Source organism: Muscardinus avellanarius (genome assembly GCF_963383645.1).
Source record: "Muscardinus avellanarius genome assembly, chromosome: 16".
NCBI classification, from domain to species: domain Eukaryota; kingdom Metazoa; phylum Chordata; class Mammalia; order Rodentia; family Gliridae; genus Muscardinus; species Muscardinus avellanarius.
Genome location: NC_137802.1, coordinates 52,260,122 through 52,283,101, shown reverse-complemented (window position 1 = coordinate 52,283,101; position 22,980 = coordinate 52,260,122). Strand labels below are relative to the sequence as shown.

Genomic DNA, 22,980 nt, shown 5'->3' with positions numbered 1-22,980 from the left:
ATCCTCCTGTTTTAGCCTCGCAAATACTGGGATTACAGCCCTGTTTTATTTCTTTCATTTAGAAACAGGGTCTTGCTAAATTGCTGAAGGCCTTGCTATATTGCTTAGCTGGCTTGGAACATGCAATCCTCCTGTCTCTCGGTCTTCTTCTTCTTTTTTTTTTTTTTTTTGGTGGTACTGGGGTTCCTGGAAGCCCTTCTATCTCCGGGCTACACTCCCAGACCTATTTTTACATTTTTATTTGGAAACAGGGTCTCCTAAGCCAGCGCACGCGGCTAGCTTCGAACCTGCGCGATCCTCCTGTCTCTGCCTCCCAAGTGCGGGGATTACAAGCGTGCGCCACCACGCCCGGCTTCTCTCGGTCTTCTAAATTCCGGGATAACAGGCATCTGCCACCACATCTGGCCTCCCGAATGCTGGGATTGCAAGCCTGCGCTACCACACCCAGCATTTTAAAAAATTCTTTATCTAGAAACAAGATCTTACTAAATTATGGAGAGCCTCACTAAATTGTTGAGGCTGGCAGCAAACCTGCGATCTTCCTGTCTCAATCTCCCAAATTCCGGGATTACAAGGGTGCCGAACTATGAGGACTCTTTAGACCTACTCGGAACTGCCTGGACCTTTGTACCTCCTATGGATGAAACTATGTTTCAGTTAATCCTCAAACCAGTAGACTCAAAAATAGCACCTGTGGAGCTGGGTATGGTGGCCCGCGCCTATAATCCTAGTATTTGGGAGGCTGAGACAGGAGGATCTCAGATTCCAGGACAGCCTCAGCAAGTAGTGAGACTCTCATCAATCTAGGGAGACCCTGATTCAAAATAAAAAGTAAAATCTAGTGTGGTTGCACATGCTTGTAATCTCAGGATTTGCGAGGCTGAGACAGGTGGATTGCAGGTTTGCAGCCAGCCCCAGCTACTTAGTGAGGCCCTCTGCAACCTAGTGAGACCGTGTTTCAAAATAAAGAATAAAAAATGGAGGCTGAGGGTGTAGCTTGGAGGTAGAATGCTTCTGGGTTGAATCCCTAGTACTATACACACACACACACACACACACACACACACACTAAAATAGAACCAGGTATGGTGGCACATGCCTGTAATCCTTGTACTTGGAAAGCTGAGACAGAAGGATCACAGGTTTGAGGGCAGCTTCAGCAAGTACTGAGACTCGCATCAACCTAGCAAGACCCTGTTTCCAAATAAGAACTAAGCCGGGCATGGTGGCGCACACTTGTAATCCCAGCATTTGGGAGGCTGAGACCTGGAGGATCGCGGTTCGCGGACAGCCTGAGCTACTTAGTGAGGCCCTCTGCAACTCAGTGAGACCCGGTTTCAAAATAAAGATTAAAAAAAAAAAAAAAGGGCAGGGGGTGTAGCTCGGAGGTCGAATGCCCCTGGGTTCCATACCTGAAAAAAATAAAAATAAAAAATAAGAACTAAAATAGGCTGAGGGTATAGCTCAGAGGTAGAATGCCTCTGCATTCAATCCCTAGTACCACAAAAAAAAATAAATAAATAAAATAAAATAGGTTTGGGGATGTAACTCAGAGGTAGAATGTCCTAGGTTCAATCACACACACACACACACACACACACACACACACACACACACACACACACCAGCACTTGTGGGATGACTATCGTTGCATAGTTCCTTGTCCCACAAAAAAGGTTCAGAGTGCCTGGGTGTAAAGAAGAAAGAAGGAGCCAGGCATGGTGGCGCACACTTGTAATCCCAGCATTCGGGAGGCTGAGACCAGAGGACCATGGTTCGCGGACAGCCTCAGCTACTTAGTGAGGCCCTCTGCAACTCAGTGAGACTCGGTTTCAAAATAAAGAATAAAAAATAGGGCAGGGGGTGTAGCTCAGAGGTCGAATGCCCCTGGGTTCCATCACCAGACCCGCAAAGAAAAAAAAAAAAAAAGGAGTTGGAAGGCCTGGGTTCAGGTGTTAGTGCCAACACTAACCTGCAAGTGACCTCTGCTAGGTCTCCCGGCTCTCCTTTGTCTGTCTGTCAAATGGGAAATGGGAGTCCCTGAGCTGCCTGATGACTGCTAGTCTCTGAGATGGAGAGGGTTGAACAGGGTCCTAGACCCTGCCCTCTGAGGTTGGAATCAGTTCTGGGGGATGGGGACACACGGAAATGTGATTTTTAGAGAAGGAAGAGAGGTAGGTAAAAGTCTTTCCTGTTCTATTGCCTTTGCGTGTGCACGTGTGCGAGGCTGGGGATGGACCCCAGGGCCTTACGCGTGCTAGGCCAGCGCTCTACCACTGAGCCGCACCCCCAGTACTACTTCATTTCCTGTCTTAACCCTACAGTATTAGGATAATTCTAAGAGGAACCTAGGCGAACTTTGCAACCCTTCACCACTACTGTGACCTTAATTATAATTCTCTCTCTCTCTCTCTCTCTCTCTCTCTCTCTCTCTCTCTCTCTCTCTCTCTCGGGCAAGAATCCATCCTTTCCATCTCAAAAAGTGGGCACGGGCAGATATAGTATTTTGTCTCTACTGTAACTTGGGGATCTCACGGTTCACCTGACCCTAGATCTCAAAAGGCTGAAATGGGTTTGCCGATGAGCAAAAGAAGGAGAGAGGAAAAGCGGAGCAGCCTTTCAGGACCTGATTCCTTTGCCCTGGCTCCCTCCCGCCGCCTCGGCTGCCAGCGGGGGCCCCGGTCTCCGCTCCAACTATTCCAACCATCCCGGGCAGGGTGGGGCGCTCGGCTCCCGCCCCCCCCCCCTCTGCTGCAACCCCCCTCGTCGCTCTCCCCTCGGGTCCGGTCCCTCCCTTTCTGGGGTGGGGCCAGCCAATGGACAGCGCGTCTCCCGGGTTTGGCCCGGGAGCGGGGCCCTGCGCGGATCCCCCGCCCCACAGTCCTGGCCGCGGTCCCGGGGCGCACGGACGTGGCTCGAGTTTCCTCGGCTCTCGGCTCTCGCTCGCTTCCACCGTCCGGCTCCTCCTTCCCCCCGGGTCTCCCGCTCCAGCTCCAGCTCCACCCCGCTCCAGCCCGGTTCGGCCCCGGGTAGCCATGGAGGACATCACGCTGCACATCGTCGAGCGGCCGTTTTCCGGGTTCCCCGACGCCGCCGAGGCCCCGGAGCCCGCCCCGGTGGGGGCGCCGGCCGCCGAGGAGCCGTCGGGGGCCGGCTCGGAGGAGCTGATCAAGTCCGACCAGGTGAACGGCGTGCTGGTGCTGAGCCTCCTGGACAAGATCATCGGCGCCGTCGACCAGATCCAGCTGACCCAAGCCCAGCTGGAGGAGCGGCAGGCGGAGATGGAGGGCGCCGTGCAGAGCATCCAGGGCGAGCTGAGCAAGCTGGGCAAGGCGCACGCCACCACCAGCAACACGGTGAGCAAGCTGCTGGAGAAGGTGCGCAAGGTCAGCGTCCACGTGAAGACCGTGCGCGGCAGCCTGGAGCGCCAGGCCGGCCAGATCAAGAAGCTGGAGGTCAACGAGGCCGAGCTGCTGCGGCGCCGCAACTTCAAAGTCATGATCTACCAGGTGAGCGCGGGGCGGACCCCGCTACCCAGCCCGGCGCGGGCGCGGCGACCACCACCCTCCAGCCGGGGAGCCGGGCTCGGGCGGGGCGGGCTCCCCGGGCGCCGTGCACCCCGCGCCTCTCCACCGGGCCCCTCCCTCGGGCCTCCAACTCCTGGGGCGCCGTGCACCCCGCGCCTCTCCGCCGGGCCCCTCCCTCGGGCCTCCAACTCCTGGGGCGCCGTGCACCCCGCGCCTCTCCGCCGGGCCCCTCCCTCGGGCCTCCAACTCCTGGGGCGCCGTGCACCCCGCGCCTCTCCGCCGGGCCCCTCCCTCGGGCCTCCAACTCCTGGGGCGCCGTGCACCCCGCGCCTCTCCGCCGGGCCCCTCCCTCGGGCCTCCAACTCCTAGCGGAAATGTTAGGGGGCCGGACTCCGGAACGCTGCCCCTGGCAGATTGCTCCCCGCGGGAAGTTTCGGGGCCCCCTGTAAGCGGACACTGGCGGCGGGGCCCGGGCCCGGGACCTCCGGCTCTGCGGGCCCGATATAGCGGGTGATTCAGGGCTCAGGCACGCACCGGCAGGGGCTGCGCCAGGCGACCGCCAGCCCCCCCTTGCTCGCCCCCGCGCCCCCGCATCAGCCTCCGCTGCCCACCGCCCCAGGTCCTAGCTGCCCAGGCTCCGTTAGGCCCTTGGGGACACCCTGGCCCGCGGGGCGCGGGCGCCCTTGGCCTCGGGGAAGCGGCAGAGGCCAGGCAGGGTGGGCGTTAGGGGGGCCAGAGGGCTGGCAGAGGGGGCTGGGTGGCCCCCGCGGAGTCCTGAGGTCCGGGCGCGGTGAACCAGCCCGCATACCTGCGGGGGCGGCAGCAGGGCGCAGGGCGAGGCAGAGGAGCGTGCCCGCGGGAGGAGGCTGACTCTCCCTGCCGCTGCCGCCTCCGACCTCTCCCCGCTCCTCCTGCCTGGGTACAAACGTAGTTTTTTTGTGTGTGTCATAACGCCAAATAAAGCTGGGCATCTGTGTTGCCGCTCCTCGCCCCTCCCCTCCCTGCCCCCTTTAGGGTGAGCCCGAGCTGAGGGCTTGGCGATCCTTGGCGGGGCGGGAATGTGCCCATCCCTGTCTCCTCTGAGCTCCCCGGGGGCTGGTGAATGCTCCCACCCCAAGGAGTCAGGGTCAGGGGGCGCAGGGTTAGTGTGTGGCCTCTCTTTCTCTACTGAAAGGAAAATTAAGAAGAAGAAAGCTAGACTTCTCGCACCTCCACGTGAGCTCCCCTGTGTCGGGGAGCTGGGGTTTCACTGACCGCTGGGCCGGTCAGACTGGTTCTTGGTGACCATCTGGGTGAGGTGAGGTACTTGCCTTGGTCTCTCTACGATGAAATTCAGAGAGATGCAGACTGGGACTAGACTGTTTAGAACAGGGAGTCTGTAGTGGCAAGCCAGTCCTTCTCCAAGGAAGTGGGGTGGGATAGAAGCAGAAATGGCCCTTGGCTTCTTCTCTGGTCTTAACTACTGCTGAAGGACTTCTGAGTGCACCAGCTTGGCCTGTTATTAGCAAGCTTTGCTTTAGCCAGGCCAGGAGTGGTGGGCCTCCCTCGCCTATAATCCCTGTACCTGGCAGGCCTAGACAGTAGGATAAATTGTCCTCTGCAGCTTAGTGAGACTCTTTTTTTTTTTTTTTTTTTTGGTGGTACTGGGGTTCCTGGAAGCCCTTCTACCTCCGGGCTACACTCCCAGACCTATTTTATATTTTTGAAACAGGGTCTCTTAAGCCAGTGCGGCTGGCTTCTAACCTGCGCGATCCTCCTGTCTCCGCCTCCCAAGCACAGGGATTACAAGCGTGCGCCACCATGCCTGGCTTGAGACTCTGTTTTAAAATTTAAAATTAAGAGCCGGGCATAGTGGCGCACGCTTGTGCTCCCAATACTTGGGAGGCTGAGACAGAAGGATCTTGGGTTCCTGGCCAGCCTCAGCTACTTAGGCCCTCCACAACTTAATGAGACCCTCTTTCAAAATAAAGAATAAAGAGCTGGGTGTGGTGGTGTACGCTTGTAATATCAGTATTTGGGAGAGTGAGACAGGAGGATCCCAGTTTGCAGATAGCCACAGCTACTTAATGAGGCCTTTTGCAACTCAGTGAGACTGTTTCAAAATAAAGGATAAAAAATAGGGCTGGGGGTATAGGTCAGAGGTAAAATGCCCCTGGGTTACATCTCCAATACTGCCCAAAAATTTAAAAATAGAAAAATAAAGAATAAGAAAATAGAGCTGGACCCAGGCATGGTGGCACATGCTTGTAATCTCCACGCTTGGGAGGCTGAGACAGGAGGATCGCGCAGGTTTGAAGCCAGCCTCAGCTGGTTTAAGAGACCCTGTTTCCAAATAAAATATAAAATAGGTCTGGGAGTGTAGCCCAGAGGTAGAAGGCCACTGGGTTCCATTCCCAGTACCACCATAAAAAAAAAAAAAAAAAATAGAGCCGGGTATGGTGGCACATGCCTGTGGTGGTTCACACTTGTGATCTCAGTATTTGGGAGGCTGAGACAGGAGGATCACAGTTTGACAGCCATAGCAAGTAGCGAGACTCTCTTCAACCCAGTGAGACCTTGTTTCAAAATAAAAATAAAACTGGGCTGGGGGGTGTAGCTCAGAAGTAGAACGCCCCTGGGGTGTAGCTTAGAGGTAGAATGCCCATGGGTTCAAGTTCTCAGTACAAAATAAAAAGGGTGGGAGGGCTGGAGGCATAGCTCAGAGATAGATAGACACACACCACCCATTTCAATTCCCAGTACCACGCACAAAGTGGTGCTTCCACCAAGTACAGCACTGTGGGGGGAGGGAGGGACTGTGAAGACTTTTTGAACCTGCCCAGCCCTGGGAACCATCAGGGATGGGAAACAAGGTGGGGGTCTGGGGCAGCAGACCAGCTGTGCCTTTGCTCTGGAGCCTAGTAAGGTAGACGGTTGCCTGGAGGACGTCCAGTGCTGACAGTCTCACTCTAAATGTCCCAGACTGTGGAGCCTGGGAAAGTTCTTATCCTGTTGGAAAACCTCCCTGTGCTGAAGATGGAGATTCTGAGTGGAAAGGACAGGTATGGATAGAGAAAGAGCTGGCCACAGAGGCCAGTGCCACCCCTCTGACCTGTCGGGTCCAGCATTTGGCAGTGACCTGGGTCTGTATAGAGGGGGCAAACACAGGATGTCTTTGCATCTGTACTAAGCCAGGGCCAGTGGGGGGGAGGAGCGCGGACAACAAAGACATGAAGCAGAAAGAGCCAGGCATAGCTGGGCGCGGTGGCGCATGCTTGTAATCCCAGCACTTGGGAGGCTGAGATCAGAGAACCACTGTTCACAGCCTCAGCTACTTAATGAGGCTCTTTGCAACTCAGTGAGACCCTGTTTCAAAATAAAGAATAAAAAATAGGCCTGGGGCCGGGTGTGGTGGCGCACGCTTATAATCCGTGCACTTGGGAGGCTGAGACAGGAGAATCCCACAGGTTTGAAGCCAGCCTCAGCTACTTAGTGAGGCTCTCAGCAAGTTAGTGAGACTCTGTTTCCAAATAAAGTAAAAAATAGGTCTGGGAGTATAGTCCGGAGGTAGAAAGCCCCTGGGTTCCACCCCCAGTACCACCAAAAAAAAAAAAAAAATAGGCCTGGGGCGTATAGCTTGGAGGTAGAATGTCCCTGGGTTCCATCCCCAGTACCAGAATAAAAAAAAAAAAATTTAAAAAAAAAAAATAAATAAATAAATAAATAAAACTAAAGATCCAGGCATGGTGGTGTACCTTGTAAATCCTAAAACTTGGGAGGCTGAGATAGGAGGATCACAGTTTCTTGGCCAGCCTCAGATACTTAGACCCTCCATAACTTAGTGAGACCCCGTTTTAAAATAAAAAATAAAAAATTGGGCTGGAGGTGTAGCTTTGGAGGTAGAATGCCCCTGGGTTCTATCTCCAGAACCGAAAGAGAAAGAAAGAAAGAAAGAAAGAAAGAAAGAAAGAAAGAAAGAAAGAAAGAAAGAAAGGAAGGAAGGAAGGAAGGAAGGAGTGGTTTAAGCTGAGCCCCTAACCCACTAAGAATCAAATAGAAAATAAGAATTAAACAGTCTCAGCCGGGCGTGGTGTCACACACTTGTAATCCCAGTGCTTGGGAGGCTGAGACAGGAGGATCGCACAGGTTCAAAGCCAGCCTCAGCTACTTAGAGAGGCTCTCAGCAACTTAGTGAGACCCTGTTTCCAAATAAAGTATAAAAAATAGGTCTGAGAGTATAGCCCAGAGGTAGAAAAGCCCCTGGATTCTACCCCCAGTACCACACACACACGCACGCACGCACACACACACACACACACACACACACACACAAAACAACAACAACAAAAACAGAATTAAACGGTCTCAACCCCAGGAAGAGCTCAGGGATAAGGAAAAGATTCCAGAAAGTGGGATGGGGTTCAGGATACAGAACTTCCCTGAGCCGAGGGTAGCATGGATTGATATCCCAGGTCGGGGTGAGGAGGTAGGGCCTCCGCTGCTGGAGGAAAGCCGAGACTTCTCCTCCCCAGGTCTGCAGAGGGGAATGAGGTAAAAATAGCTGTGAGTCTTGGCAGACCTAATAGGGAAGTCTGGGGGCGGCAGCGTTTATGGGAAAGTCAGGCTGAGGAGGTAGAATGAGGCAGAGAGGGAGGGAGAAAAAGAGAGAGAGACGGAGGGACTCCCATGATGGAATGTTTTGGAGGGGAAGCCAGGAGGAGATGCTGTATTCCCAGCTGCAGATGTGGGAGATGATGATGTGGCAGTGGGGGCTGGGTTGAGGAGGCCACTAAAGGACAGAAAGGGCCCAGCTGGGGGATCAGAACATCTGGATACCCAACACCCTCTTCCTGAGGGGAGAAGGGTCAGAGAGAATCCCTCTTGCGGCCACAAACAGAAGCTAACAGTTTGGCATCCCATCCTGTCAGGTGACACTTAGCTAAGCCACAGCTAGTGAATGAGAGAATTCTAGTAACAGGAGTTAGTGAGGGCTACTGGGAGAATCAGGGGAGGCTGTGTGTATGGAGGTAGTTGCCTAATAAACCATGCAACCAGGGTGGAGTGGACACTGTTACAGAACTGAGTCTCTCAGGCAATGGTTTGGATATTTTTAGTTATTTTAGAATTCAGAGAGGGGGTAGGATGGAGATAAATTTGTGTGCGTATATATGATATTAGGGATTGAACCCCAGAGACATTTTACCTTTGAGTTACACCCTGGGCCTTTTTATTTATTTAATTTAATTAATTTATTTATTTTTGCAGTACTGGGGATGGAACTCAGGGACATTCTACCTCAGAGCTACATCCCCCAGCCCTATTTTTATTCTTTATTTTGAAACAGGGTCTCACTGAGTTGCAAAGGGCCTCACTAAGTAGCAGCTAAGGCTGTCCACGAACCATGATCCTCCTGTTTCAACCTCTCAAATGCTGGGATTACAAGCGTGCACTACCACACCTGGCTTCATTTTTTTTTTTTTTTTCCAGGTCTGGGGATGGAACCCAGGGGCATTCTACCTCCGGGCTCCACCCCCCAGCCCTATTTTTTATTCTTTATTTTGAAACAGGGTCTCACTGAGTTGCAAAGGGCCTCACTAAGTAGCTGAAGCTGTCAACAAACTGCGATCCTCCGGTCTCAGCCTCCCGAATGCTGGGATTACAAGCGTGCGCCACCACGCCCAGCTATTTTTAAATTTTGAAACAGGGTCTCACTGAGTTGCAAAGGACCTCACTAAGTGGCTGAGGCTGGCTGTGAACCCGATCCTCCTGTCTCAGCCTCCCGAATGCTGGGATAACAAGTGTGCGCCACCACGCCCAGCACCAGACAATTTTTTTGTTTCTGAAACAGGGTCTCGCTAGGTTGCTGAGAGTCCTCACTAAGTTTCTGAGGCTGTTCTCAAACCTGTGATCCTCCTGTCTCAGTCTCCCAAGTACTGGTATTATGGGCATATGTCACCACACCTGGCTTGGAAATAAATGTTGTCTGGAATAGATTTTTTTTGGTGTGTGTGTAGTACTGGAGATTGAACCCAGGGGCATTCTACCTCTCAGCTACACCCTCAGCCCTATTTTTTTTTTTTCATTCTTTATTTTAAAACATGTCTCACTGAGTTGCAAAGGGCCTCGCTATGTAGCAGCTGAGACTGGAATTACAAGCCTGCAGCTACCAGGCCTGGCTTTATTCTTTATTTTAAAACAAGGTCACAATTAGAGGGTCAAAGTAGCTGTGGCTGGCCTCGAACCTGGGATCCTCCTGTCTCAGCCTCCCAAGTCCTGAGTTTACAAGCATGTGCCACTCCGCCCAGCTTCTGGGATAATTTTGGTGAGGCAAAGTTGGTGACCAGTAGCTAAGACTCATCAGACCTGCTCCAAGTGCTTAGGGATAGGACTGGGAACCATTTAAGGGGTTAAGTTGTTCATGGGCATTAAGAGGGAAGACTACGGCCTTAAACTAGGGCTTCCTGGCTTCTCCTCCCCAAACCCAAACCCAACCCTTAACTCCTTCCTTCCTGGACTCAAAGTGATTCAGGGCTATTTTGCTCCAGAAGAACCTAAGAACTTTGTCCCCAAATACTCCCAGCTCGGGGCCCTGGTTCCCTTCACCCCCTGTGCCGAGTGGCCATGGGAAATATGTCTACCATGCCCTTCCCCTAAAAGCTGAGTTTGGGTTGTTTTTCTTGGCCACTGAGTCCAAATCAGAAAGGATATTTTTAGGGGTATTCCCAAGACTAAAAGAATTCTGTCTGTCCTCTTCCCTTCATACTTTTTAATAGAAAGTCCTCTTATTTCTTTTATTTTCCCTTCATATTTTAAAGTAAAATCTAAGCTGAAGCCAGACATCATGGTGCACGCTTATAACCCCAGCATTCATGAGGCTGAGACGGGAGGATCGCGGTTCACAGACAGCCTCAGCTATTAGTGAGGCCCTCCACAACTTAGTGAGACCCTGTTTCAAAATAAGGAATAAAAATTAGGCCGGGTGTGATGGTGCACGCTTGTAATCCCCGCCCTTGGGAGGCGGAGACAGGAGGATCGCGCAGGTTCTAAGCCAGCCTTGCTGGCTTAAGAGACCCTGTTTCCAAATAAAATATAAACTAGGTCTGGGAGTGTAGCCTGGAGGTAGAAGGGTTTCATCCCTAGTACCACCAAAAATAATAATAATAATAATAATAATAATAATAATAATAATAAATAACAATTAAGGCAATAATAAATAACAATTAAATAAAATAATAATAAATAACAATAAATAACAATTAAGGCAATAATAAATAACAATAATAAATAACAATTAATAAATAACAATTAAGAGGTTGAATGCCCCTGGGTTTCACCCCCAGACTAGCAAAAAAAAAAAAAAAAAAAAAAAAATCTAAGCTGGGTTTGGTAGCACACATTTGTAATCCTAGTACTTGGGAAGCTGAGATAGGAATATTGCAGTTTCAAGGACAGCCTCAGCAATTTAGTGAGGCTCTCAGCAACTTAGTGAGACCCTCTTCCCAAATAAGAAAAAAAAGCCGGGTGTGGTGGCGCACGCTTGTAATCCCCGCGCTTGGGAGGCTGAGATAGGAGGATCGCGCAGGTTCGAAGCCAGCCTCAGCTACTGAGTGAGGCTCTCAGCAAATTAGTGAGACCCTGTTTCCAAATAAAATATAAAATAGGCCTGGGAGTATAGCCCAGAGGTAGAAAGCCTCTGGGTTCCACCCCCAGTACCACCAAAAAAAAAAAAAAAAAAAAAAAAAAATCAAACAAATAAGAAATAAATCCTGTCTGGGGGTGTAGCTCGAAAGTAGAATGCCTCTGGCTCAATTCTCAGTATCACTACACTACTACTACTACTAATACTAATACTACTACTACTAATAATAATAATAAAAGTAAAATGTAGGGCTGGGATGTAGCTCAGTGGCAAATGCTTGACTTGCAAGTGCACTGCCCTAGGTTCGTTTCTCAGTTCCAAAAAAAATAAAAAGAACTAAAAAAACAATTAAGCTAAGAACACAGAATGAAACAAAACAAAATCTAACCGGGCATGGTGGGGCACGCTTGTAATCCTAGTACTTGGGAGGCTGAGACAGGAGGAGCGAAGATTCCAGGACAACCCAGCAACTTGTGAGGTTCTCATCAACATAGCGAGACCCTGTTTCAGAATAAAATTAAAACCCGGGCGTGGAGGCGCAAGTTTGTAATCCCAGCATTTGGGAGGTGGAGACAGGACTGTGGCTTGTGGACAGCCTCAGCTACTTAGTGAGGCCCTCTGCAACTCAGTGAGAACTTGTTTCAAAATAAAGAATAAAAAGTAGGGCTGGGGTATAGCTTTGAGGTAGAAAGCCCCTGGGATCCATCTCCAGTACTGAAAAAATAAAATGAAAATAAGATAGAGCCGAGCGTGGTGGTGCACGTTTGTAATCTCAGCATTTGGGAGGCTGAGACAAGAGGATTGTGGTTCGTGGACAGCCTCAGCTACTTAGTGAGGCCCTTTGCAACTCAGTGAGACCAGACCCTATTTCAAAATAAAGAATACAGCATTCGGGAGGTTGAGACCAGAGGATCACAGTTTGCAGACAGCCTTAGCTACTTAGTGAGGCCCTTTGCAACTCAGTGAGACCTGGTTTCAAAATAAAGAATTAAAAATAGGGCTGGAGCCGGGCGTGGTGGCGCACACTTGTAATCCCCGCGCTTGGGAGGCTGCGACAGGAGGATCGCACAGGTTTGAAGCCAGCCTCAGCTACTTAGTGAGGCTTTCAGCAACTTAGTGAGACCCTGTTTAAAAAAAAAAAAAAAAAAAAAAAATATATATATATATATATATATATATATAGTCTGGGAGTATAGCCCAGAGGTAGAAAGCCTCTGGGTTCCACCCCCAGTACCACCCCCCCCAAAAAAAAAAATAAATAAAAATAGAGCTGGGCACGCAGCTCGGAAGTAGAATGTTCCTGGGTTACATCCCCAGTACTGCAAAAAAAAAAAAAAAAAAAAAAGAATAAAAAATAGGGCTGGGGTGTAGCTTGGAGGTAGAATGCCCCTGGCTTCCATCCTCAGTACCACAAAATACATACATACATACATACATACATACATACATACAATAGGGCTGGAGGTGTGGCTTAGAGATAGAGTGCCTACAGGTTCAATCTCCAGTACCAAAAAAAAAAAAAAAAAAAAGTAAAATCTGACAGTTATAAAGGTCAAAGTCAGAAAGTTGTGAAGGCAGAAAGCAGGCTAGGATATCATTGCTAAGCAACAACCTCAGAGATGAGTGGTGGTTTGTGCCATCGTTTTGAACCGTTGTGAATAATATCTCATCATTCCACTACTACAGACCTTTTGAGCTAGAAGACGCCCTAAAGATAATCAGCTTCATTTCCTTCATTGTGTAGCTTAGGAAGCCAGGGCCCCAAAAGGGAAGTCACTTGCCTATTGTCCCAGAGACTGTGGGTCCAACCCCAGCCCAGGGCGCAGGTATGCCCCTCTTTCTGCTGCACTCCGCTCCACCCTTTCCTCCTCCTGTTCCTGGGCTCTGAAGCAGGAGTCAAGGCTGAGGCGGGTCCTCACCTCACTCCTTCAGTCTCCGAGGGAGAGAGTTGCACTGTCAGCCCTGGGGCTGCTGTGTGTGGATATGCACAACTGCTGCGTTGCCGTCAATGTTGGAGGCTATTAGTCGCTCAACCTCATGAGTGCTGAAACAGAGGCAAGATGTGGCCATGCCAGGCCATGACCAGGAGAGAGTAGGGGTGCAGTGTATGTGGACTGCACCCCTGAGCCGGGTGTGGTGGTACACACCTGTAATCCTAGTATGTGGGAGTTTGAGACAGGAAGATCGCAAGTTCGTGCCAGTCTCATCAATTTAGTGAGATCCTGTTTCAAAATAAAAAAATTTAAGCCGGGTGTGGTGGTGCATGCTTGTAATCTCAGCCTTCGGGAGGCTGAGGCCCGGAGGATTGCGGTTCCCGGACAGCCTCAGCTACTTAGTGAAGTCCTCTGCAACTCAGTGAGACCCTGTTTCAAAATAAAGAATAAAAAATAGGGCCGGGCGTGGTGGCGCACGCTTGTAATCCTCGCGCTTGGAAGGCTGAGACAGGAGGATCACATGGGTTCGAAGCCAGCCTCAGTTGCTTAGTGAGGCTCTCAGCAACTTAGTGAGACCCTGTTTCCAAATAAAATATAAAAAAAGGTCTGGGAATATAGCCTGGAGGTAGAAAGCCTCTGAGTTCCACCCCAGTACCACCAAAAAAAAAAAAAAAAAAAAAAAAGGTCAAGGGGTGTAGCTCGGAGGTAGAATGCCCCTGGGTTCCATCCCCAGACCCGCCCCCCAAAAAAAAATAATAAAAATTTTAAGCTGGGTGTGGTGGCGCACGGTTGTAACCCCAGTACTTGGGAGGCTGAGATGGGAGGATCGCAGGTTTGATGACAGCCTCAGCAATTTAGTGAGGCCCACTGCAACTTCATGAGACTCTGTTTCAAAATTAAAAGAAAAAATTAAAAAAAAAGGAGATTGGGGTGGGTGTAGCTCAGAGGCAGAATGCCCCTGGATTCAATCCCCATTACCACTAAAAAAAAAAAAAAGGACCAAGCTCCTGGCCAGCCGTGCTGTCCCCTGGCACGCACTCAGCATTTGCCCAGGGGAGGCCATTTTGGTTTCCTCTCTCTTTGGCCTCCCTGCCACTCCCACCTCCTCCCTGTACCCTGCAGGGCAGTCTGGACCTGCTGCTTTGGGTTTCTGTGACTACAGGTCTTACTGAACGCTGCTATTGTCTGGATCTGGCAGTGCCACCAACTGTCCCTTTCTCCAAGCAAGAGTGACAGCTCAGCCCCCAGGAGGGAAAGTTGGAAGCAGCAGCTGTGTGCCTTAGAACATAGGCCCACCTGCTGTAAAAATGGCTTGGTTTTAAATCCAGATTTCTCTGTGCATTTTTCAGGGTCTCATATTCCAAGCCCGGGCAGAGGGAGAGGCAAGGGAGCCCTGAGGAGGGGAGGCACCAAAGGGCCACAGCCAGGATGTCCCTCTTCCCAGCCTATCCCTCTCCTTGTTCCGGGGCGGCACCAGTGCCCACCCTGCCTCCCGGAAAAACAGGAGCTGGACTGGAGTCCAACAACTGGCCTCTTAGAAAGCCCCCTTTCCATGCCCGACATCCTCTTTCCCTTCCAGTCCAGCCCCCAGTAGCCACGGTGGGAACCCGAGGATGGGACTGGGGAGACTCTAGAGGGAGGAAGGGAGGGGATTCCATTTAAGCTGTATTTATTAATTCATGGGCTTGGGCTGGTCACACCCCCTTGGCTCCAGGGCCCTCTCGATGTGGTTTCTTTCCACCCGAAGACTTTGTGTGTCCTACCCTTCTCTTGGGCCCCTCTCTGCATGCCACAGAGGCCTCTTTCTCTCAACCCCATCCACACCCATCCCCAGCCCCTTTTAAACCCCTTTTCCTCATCTTAGCCCAAGAAGAAGCTGAAAGCGCCCTCTGACCTGGCCACACCCAAGATCGTGCCTTTTGACCTTCTGCCTGAGACTGAGCCCTTTGACCTGAAGCCTGAGACAGTGCCTGAGCTCCCAGATTTTGAGCAGACGCCTAGGACGCTGCCCTATTACCCAGAGCCTGGTCCCCGGCCCATCCCGGAAGAGCCGACCGCCGGTGGGAGGGTTTAGGTCCCTGGGGCTGGTGAGCACGGGGTATCACTCCAGGCCAGTGTCAGCTCACCGCTTGGTGGTGCCCATGCCGGGGTGCCCATGCCGCTACAAGTGGGTGGTGGGCCCTGGGGGAACACTCCAGAGAGGCGGAGTTCAGATGGATGTGGTGTGTGCAGTGTGGGTGGGAGGTAAAGGGAAGGGGCCTTCCCTTCTTCTTGGTTTCTGTTTAGTTTTTGTTTCCTGATGTTTCCAGATTGAACCCAGGGCCTCATGCATGCTAGACAAGCTCCCTACCCCTGAGCTGCACCCCCTGCCCTTGGCTTCTGCTTTAATCATAGACATTCCCAGCACGGGCCGGAGCAGCACCCGGAGGCGCCCTGCGTGATGCTGCATGCAGTGTGCGTGGCTTCTGAGTCCTCTTCCCTTCCCCTGCCAACAGCTCTTCAGAGACAGGCCCCTTTGGCTCAGTGCCTCTTTGGAGGGGGCCCTCAGGAGGCCCAGAGCCTGGGGTCTGTTCTGTGCCTTCTCAGCCTCCCTCCCTGTAGCTGAGAAAAATATTTATACTTATTTTTTTCCAGTTTTTTTAGAAAATGTTTGCAAAGGGATCCCTTATGTTTTCCAGATCCTGCTTTGGGTGGGGCACCCAAAAGCTGCCTACTCAGAGAGGCTGGAATGGAGGATATTTTAGCTGGTTCTGGCTTGGATCCTGAGCCTCCCTACATACAGAGTTTCTCAATTCTTTTTTTTCCCCTCTCATGATCATCCCTCTAAAGAGGCATTTTATTTTATTTTATGTTTATTTTATTTTATGTTGGGAGATTGAACTCAGGAACATTCTACCTCCAAGCTACATCCCCAGCCCTATTTTATATTATTTTTTAAATTTGAAAACATGGTCTTAGCTGGGCGTGGTGGCACATGCTTGTTTGAGGACAGCCTCAGCTACTTAGGCCCTTTGCAACTGAGTGAGACCCCGTTTCAAATTAAAGAATAAAAAATAGGGCAGGGGGTGTAGCTCCGAGGAAGAATTCTCCTGGGTTCCATCTCCAGACCCCCCCCCCAAAAAAAAAAAAAGAAAAAGAAAAGAAAACACCAGTCTTACGAAGTTGCTGAGGAACCTGCGGCTGCCGAAGCGGCTCTGAGCCTGTGATGCCCCTGCCTCGGCCTCCCAGGTACTGGGCTTACAGGAATGTGCCACCACACCCAGTTTAAAGAGTCCTTAATTTCCATTTCTCTCATAATTTTTTTTTTGTGTGTGTGTGTTCTCTCACCGAGCTACAACCTCAACCCTTTTTTATTTTCAGACAGTCTCACTGAATTGCCCAGATTGCCCTAGAATTTACAATTCTCCTGTCTCAGCCTCCCCAGTAGCTGGGATTACACTAATCCCACAGTGTGCCACTGTGCCTGGCTCCCCCAGGACATTTATTTATTTATTTATTTATTTATTTATTTATTTATTTTGCAGTGCTGGGATGGAACCCAGGGGCAGTCTACCTCCGACCTATACCTCCATCTCTATTTTTTATTCTTTATTTTGAAACAGGGTCTCACTGAGTTGCAAAGGACTTCACTATGTAGCTGAGGCTGTCCGCGAACCGCGATCCTCCTGTCTCAGACACCTGAATTCTGGGATTGTAAGCATGCACCACCACGCCCAGTTTATTTATTTATTTATTTAAATTTATTTTGTGGTGCTGGAGATGGAACCCTGTGGCATTCTACCTTGGAGCCACACGCCCCCAGCCCTACTTTTTATTCTTTATCTGGAAATAGGGTCTTACTAAGTTGCAGAGGGCCTAAATAGCCGAGGCTGGCCTTGAACCTGTGATCCTCCTGTCTCAGCCTCCCAAGTACAGGGATTACAAGCGTGCGCCATCACGCCCGGCTCCCATGACATTTTAGAACAATGGATATACTCTATTTATGTATGGTGGCTCTTTGTGACACCATAAACCATTGTAATATCTAAGTCTAGTATCCCCCCCCCATAAATTTTTGCCCCCTGGGTGATAATATGACCCCTGTTGAGAATGCATGAGATTGCAGGAGGACCACCTTCCCCTTGGCCAGCTCCCAACTCCTTATCTCTCTCCTTATCTTGGCAACCTCAAGTGGAGGTCCTGAGGTGTAGGATACTCCACTTCTCCAATGTGCACCCTCTGCTAACGCGCTCTAAGCAGGCCCTGGGTCCCTGAATTGCCTCTTCAGGTGTCTTTCCTGGCAGTAGGTGGGACAAACTGGTCAGTGCAACCTGGAGCCTTGAGGCACCTGTCTCTTCTCCCTCACAAACCTAAATTGCCTGGCCAGGTGCATATAGGTGCTCAATTAAATTCTAATTTTATAAAGATCTTCCTAAGCCAGAAGATCGTAAGTTTTTGGGTGGGAGTGTGCGTAAGAAAAGACTGGAATCTTCCCCGGGGATCTTCTAAATCCACCCTGGATCCGAGCCTTCCTGGGTTGGGGAGCTCTGTTGTGTTTGCCAGGGGACAGGGGTGCTTTTGTTCAAACCTGATCATTAAAGGTAACTAACTGTGGAAACAAGCTTGTTGGGAGTGGTAGTTTTGTTTAATTAAAATGGGACGAGAACAAGCAGAGCCCTCCCTCTTGCCAGCCCCCAACCCCCCCCCCCTCCACTGGCTTAGGAGCTGTGCCAGGGAAGTTGGGTGGGACAAAGGTGCCTGGCCCGGATGCCCAAAGTGGGGGGAGGTGCTCTGGATTGTGTTGGTGGTGGTTGTGGCAACGGCAGACTGGGTGGGCCCAAGACTGCAGTCCAAGGCTGTGAGTCATGGGGAAACCTGGCTCAGAAAGGGGGAGAAAAGGGAAATCCATTAATGGAGGGGAAAAGCTAGTGGTGGTGTACCCTCTCCAGAGCCAGCCTACTGGATACTGTCCAGGGATTCAGGTCAAGTTTTTTTCTACTCCTGTCCCCTGATCTTCCAACCAACAAGACAGCTCCTCTGGTGGAAGCCATCACTCCAGGGAAGCATGCAATGAATGAGGTTCCTATGCCCCAGGTACCTTTGCGGTCTGGGGAGACTCCCCTAAATCCAAGAATAAACCTCCCCTCCTGGGGATTGCTCCCTGGTATTGCAGACCTTTCGCCTGGCACTAGGAGGATGGGATTGGCTATGAGAAGCCTGCAGCTCTTTCCTTAGCTACATATTCCAAGCGCAGCTGGCTAAAACCTTTATCTAGAAAGCCAGAGGCCAGGGAAACCAGCCAACTTAGGTTTTAAAAGCTGGGGAGGTCAGGAGGCTGAGACTGGAGGATCGCCTGAAACCAGCCAGCTTAGGTTTTAAAAGCTGGGGAGGACCAGAGGCTGAGACCAGTTGGTTCTTGGCCAGCCTCAGCTACTTAGTGAGACCTTGTTGCAAAATAAAGAATAAAAAATAGGGCAGGGATGTGTAGCTTGGAGGCCAAATGCCCCTGGGTTCCAGCCCCTGACCCGCATTAAAAAAAAAAAAAAAAAAAAAAAAAAGCTGGGGGGAATGGAGGGATATGGGAAAGGGGAGGCTAGATCAGGGGTGCTGGGGGTGGGGCTGGAGACAATGTGGATTTGTTTTCCAGCAGCTGGGACAGTTTCCTGACTATTCCCTGCTGTCACCCGTAATCCCCTCCCTAGGACGTCCACATTGTTTGAGTTGAGTGAAAGGAGGGGCTCTGTTTTGAGTGGGGGATAGTTTTATTCTGGGAAACAGAGATCAGAACTGATCACACACACACACACACACACACACACACACACACACACACACACTGGGGCTACAGGTAAATTCTGGGTGGAAAGGATAAAGAGGAAGCCAAAAGTTTAGATACTAGAGAGTCCTAAAATGATACCTAAATCCTAAACACATAAATCCTGATGTAAGTCTCCAGTAGGAGGCAGGGAGAGGAGGACTGCAGAAGAAGATCCAAAGAACGCAACCTCTTTTAGAGGTTGGGAACCTTCCTACACTCAAAACAAGAAAAATGCTCCTTTGATGCCTCAGTGAATAAGAGGCAGAGGAATGGACACAATGCCCTAGGGTGCCTGTGATAGCACTAGGCCACCTATGGCAGGTGGAGACTACAAGTCCCAGCATGCCCTGTGTCCAGGTCACCTTGCCTGCTGGGAGGTGTAGTAGGGTAATGGAGAGCTGGAGGTGGCTTGGTGCCCTGCAGAGCTGGTGCCTGGTTGGGGAAAAAGGTGGAGTGAGCATTCCCTTTTTGTCTCTGCTAATGCTATTACAGAGAGGGAAGGAAGTTGGGAGGAGGTGTTCCTAGTTTTTAGTATAAACCAGGAAACTCTGGGGTGATGGGGGATGTGGAGATGGGAGGGAAGAGGAAAGAGGCTGGGGGTGGGGAGGAATTTCTGTAGCAGGTGGTGCAGAGATTTCAAGTAGCCTATGTATAGACATGTGTGTCTGTGAGAGGGGTCAGTTCATGTTGCCTCATCTTCTCAGATGGAATTTCCTTACAGTTCTGGGAAACAATCTTTAGAAACCCCTTTAGAAAGCCTGTCTGCTAGACACCGGGATGAATGCCAGTAATCCCAGGAGGATCACAAGTTCAAGGCCTGGGCAATTTAGAGAGACCCTGTCTCAACAATACAAAATTAAAAAGTCTGGGGTGGCCGGGCGTGGTGGCGCACGCTTGTATTCCCAGCATTCGGGAGGCTGAAACAGTAGGATCGCAGTTTGAGGCCAGCCAGAGCTACTTAGTGAGGTCCTTTGCAACTCAGTGAGACCCTGTTTTAAAATAAAGAATAAAAAATAGGGCTGCGGATGTAGCTTAGAGGTAGAATGCCTCTGGGTTTCATCACCAGGACTGCAAAAAAGAAAAAAAAAAGTCTGGGGTGAACCAGGTGTGGTGCCACATGTCTATAATCCCAGTACTTGGGAGGCTGAAACATTTTTTACAAGTTCAAAACTAGCCTTAGCAATTTAGTGAAGCTCTCAGCAATTTAGTGAGACTCTGCTTAAAAAAAAAAAAAAAAAAAAAAAAAGGCTAAGGGTATAACTCAGAGATATAACACCAGTGCCATAAAAACAAAACTGGAGTGAGCTGGGCATGGTGGCATACGCTTGTAAGCCCAATATTTGGGAGGCTGAGACAAAAATCACAGGTTCTTGGCCAGCCTCAGAAACTTAGCAAGTTCCTCTGCAATTTAGTGAAACAGGTTTCAAAATTACAAAATAAAATAGGGCTGGAGTGTAAGTCAGAGGTAGAATGCCCCTGGGTTTCATCCTCAGTATTATAAATAAAGAGGGGGACTGGAGTGTTTTGTTCTGTGGTAAAGTACCCCTAGGTTCAATCCTCAGTACAAAAGAAAGAAAGGAAAAAAAACAAAAACACCTAGTCTCTCATTCCTTCATCTGAGGTGCCTAGACAGTCTGGGCTAAGTAGGAGCTTCTGCTGACCTTCAGGGCCAGGCTCCCTCCCCTTTCTGTGCTCAGCCTCCTTTACTTGTTGTTGTTGTTGGTGGTGGTGGTGGTAGTGATCATGGTGTGTGTGTGTGTGTGTGTGTGTGTGTGTGTGTGTGTGTGTGTGTGTGTTGATCCTGAGATGCTGAAATGTTGATCCAGAAGCAGGATCTTAGCACATCTTCCTGGAATGGCAAGACAGGAGTAAGGCTACGTAGTCCAAGGGGAAGAGGGCCAAGGCTGGCTCTGAGATCCAAGACCAGGGGCAACCAGGGACCACCATCGTACCCCTAGCTCTTTGACCTCAGGCCTGTTGAGGGTCCTGTAATTCCAAGAGGATTACAAGTTAGGGGCAAGAATAAAGTATTCCCTTTCCAGGTGCAGTGGTGCTTGCCTAATTTTCAGCTCTACCTGGGATGTTGAGGAAGGTAAATTGCAAGTTCAAAGCCAGTACATGAAACTTAGCAAGACCCTGTAGCAGAATTAAAAAAAAAAAAAAAAAATGCTGGGGATGTGGTCCCCCTGGGCTCAATCTCCAGTATTGGGAGGCTGAGATAGGAGGATCACAGGTTTGAGCCCAGCCTCATCTACTTAGTAAGACCCTCTGCAACTTAAGTGAGAATTTGTTTTGAAATAAAAAATAAAAAGTAGGGCCGGGGGTGCAGCTTGGAAGTGGAATGTCCCTGGGTTCAATCAAAAAAAAAAAAAAAAAAAAAAAAAAAAAAAAGCAGGACATTCAGAACCAGGAGAAATGTCCAGGCAATGGGGAAAATATGTTCTTGGCTTCTGACCAGCTTCTTCCTCTTTCCTCCCTCACGTTCCACTTGAGGGAGGCCCACTGGTGGAGTCAAATTGTATGAGGTCAAGGAAGAAGGGGTGTCGTGGGCCAGGCTCTCCTTCCCCACGGCTGGTTCTTAAATGGCTCGAGTCTGGAACGAGCGCTCCCTTTATCCTCAAGGTACCTTACTGAGGGGCCCCCAGGCCCACCCACCCCGAGCGGCCCTCTGCCTGGCTTTTCGGCCACGTTTGAGCAGTGTGTGCCTTAAGGCACCAGGGGGCGCCCTGACATTTCAGAAGTTAAGCTGCGTCTCTTGAGGCTACCGTGGCTTCTTGGAATCTGATAGTTGGCCATTGGGCGCCGGTGACCGAGTTGGAGGGCGATATTTGGCCAAAGTGTCATTATAATGCAGGCCCCCTGCCGGCCGGGGGCTGGGTTCCCCCCTCGCGCAGTCTGTGCACCCGCGTGGAGGGCCCTGGGGACCCCAGGATGGATACGCGGGGCCGATTTCACCCCCACCTGCCACCACGCAGGTCCCCATGGGCGCCCCGGCACGGCCGCCCTCTCTGCCCTCCCCTCGGCCTCTCAGCTGTGCTCTGCTCTCCCCGCAGGATGACGTGAAGCTGCCGGCCAAACTGAGCGTCAGCAAGTCGCTGAAGGAGGCGGAGGCGCTGCCCGAGAAGGAGGGCGACGAGCTGGGCGAGGGCGAGCGGCCCGAGGAGGACGCGGCGCTGGAGCTGTCCTCCGACGAGGCGGTGGAGGTGGAGGAGGTCGTCGAGGAGTCCCGCGCCGAGCGCATCCGGCGCAGCGGCATGCGGCGCGTGGACGACTTCAAGAAGGCCTTCTCCAAGGAGAAGATGGAGAAGACCAAGGTGCGCACGCGCGAGAACCTGGAGAAGACGCGCCTCAAGACCAAGGAGAACCTGGAGAAGACGCGCCACACCCTGGAGAAGCGCATGAACAAGCTGGGCACGCGCCTGGTGCCCGCCGAGCGGCGCGAGAAGCTCAAGACCTCGCGGGACAAGCTGCGCAAGTCCTTCACCCCCGACCACGTGGTGTACGCGCGCTCCAAGACGGCCGTGTACAAGGTGCCGCCCTTCACCTTCCACGTCAAGAAGATCCGCGAGGGCGAGGTGGAGGTGCTCAAGGCCACCGAGATGGTGGAGGTGGGCCCCGACGACGAGGAGGGCTGCGCCGAGCGCGGCGAGGCCGCCGACCTGCTGCGCGGGAGCAGCCCCGACGTGCACACGCTGCTGGAGATCACCGAGGAGTCCGACGCCGTGCTGGTGGACAAGAGCGACAGCGACTGAGCCCGCCCCGCCCCTTGCCCTTTCAGACTTCCTCCTCTCTCTCTCTCTCTCTCTCTCTCTCTCTCTCTCTTTCTCTCTCTCTTGCATTCTCTCCCACTCTGGGCCCCCGTCGGGCTGAGATTTTTTTTTTCTTTCTGAATTGAAAACACCTCCCTTCGAGGAGCACCCCTGCAAGTCACAGCTGTTAGACTGGAGGGGGAGGTAGCCTCCCACCCATTGGAGATTCTGGGTGGAAATGGGAGGAGCCATGGTTGTCCCGGTACTGGGATATTGCTTGATTCCACGGTTGCCCCCCCCCCCCAGGGAGGCTGCCTGTCCCTCAGCCTCCCCGCCACAGCCTCACACCCGGTCG

The 22,980-nt window shown here is 51.3% G+C and overlaps 1 protein-coding gene across 1 annotated transcript; it reads left to right on the top strand.

Moving 5' to 3' along the window:
- Nucleotides 1-3,035: 3,035 nt before the first annotated feature.
- On the top strand, nucleotides 3,036-22,628 carry CAVIN1 (caveolae associated protein 1; the record flags this gene model as incomplete). The annotated part of the gene is made up of 2 exons (XM_080713881.1): nucleotides 3,036-3,509; nucleotides 21,930-22,628. 2 exons carry the CDS (start codon nucleotides 3,036-3,038, stop codon nucleotides 22,626-22,628), a joined length of 1,173 nt encoding a protein of 390 aa, XP_080570007.1.
- Between the last annotated feature and the right edge of the window lie 352 nt (nucleotides 22,629-22,980).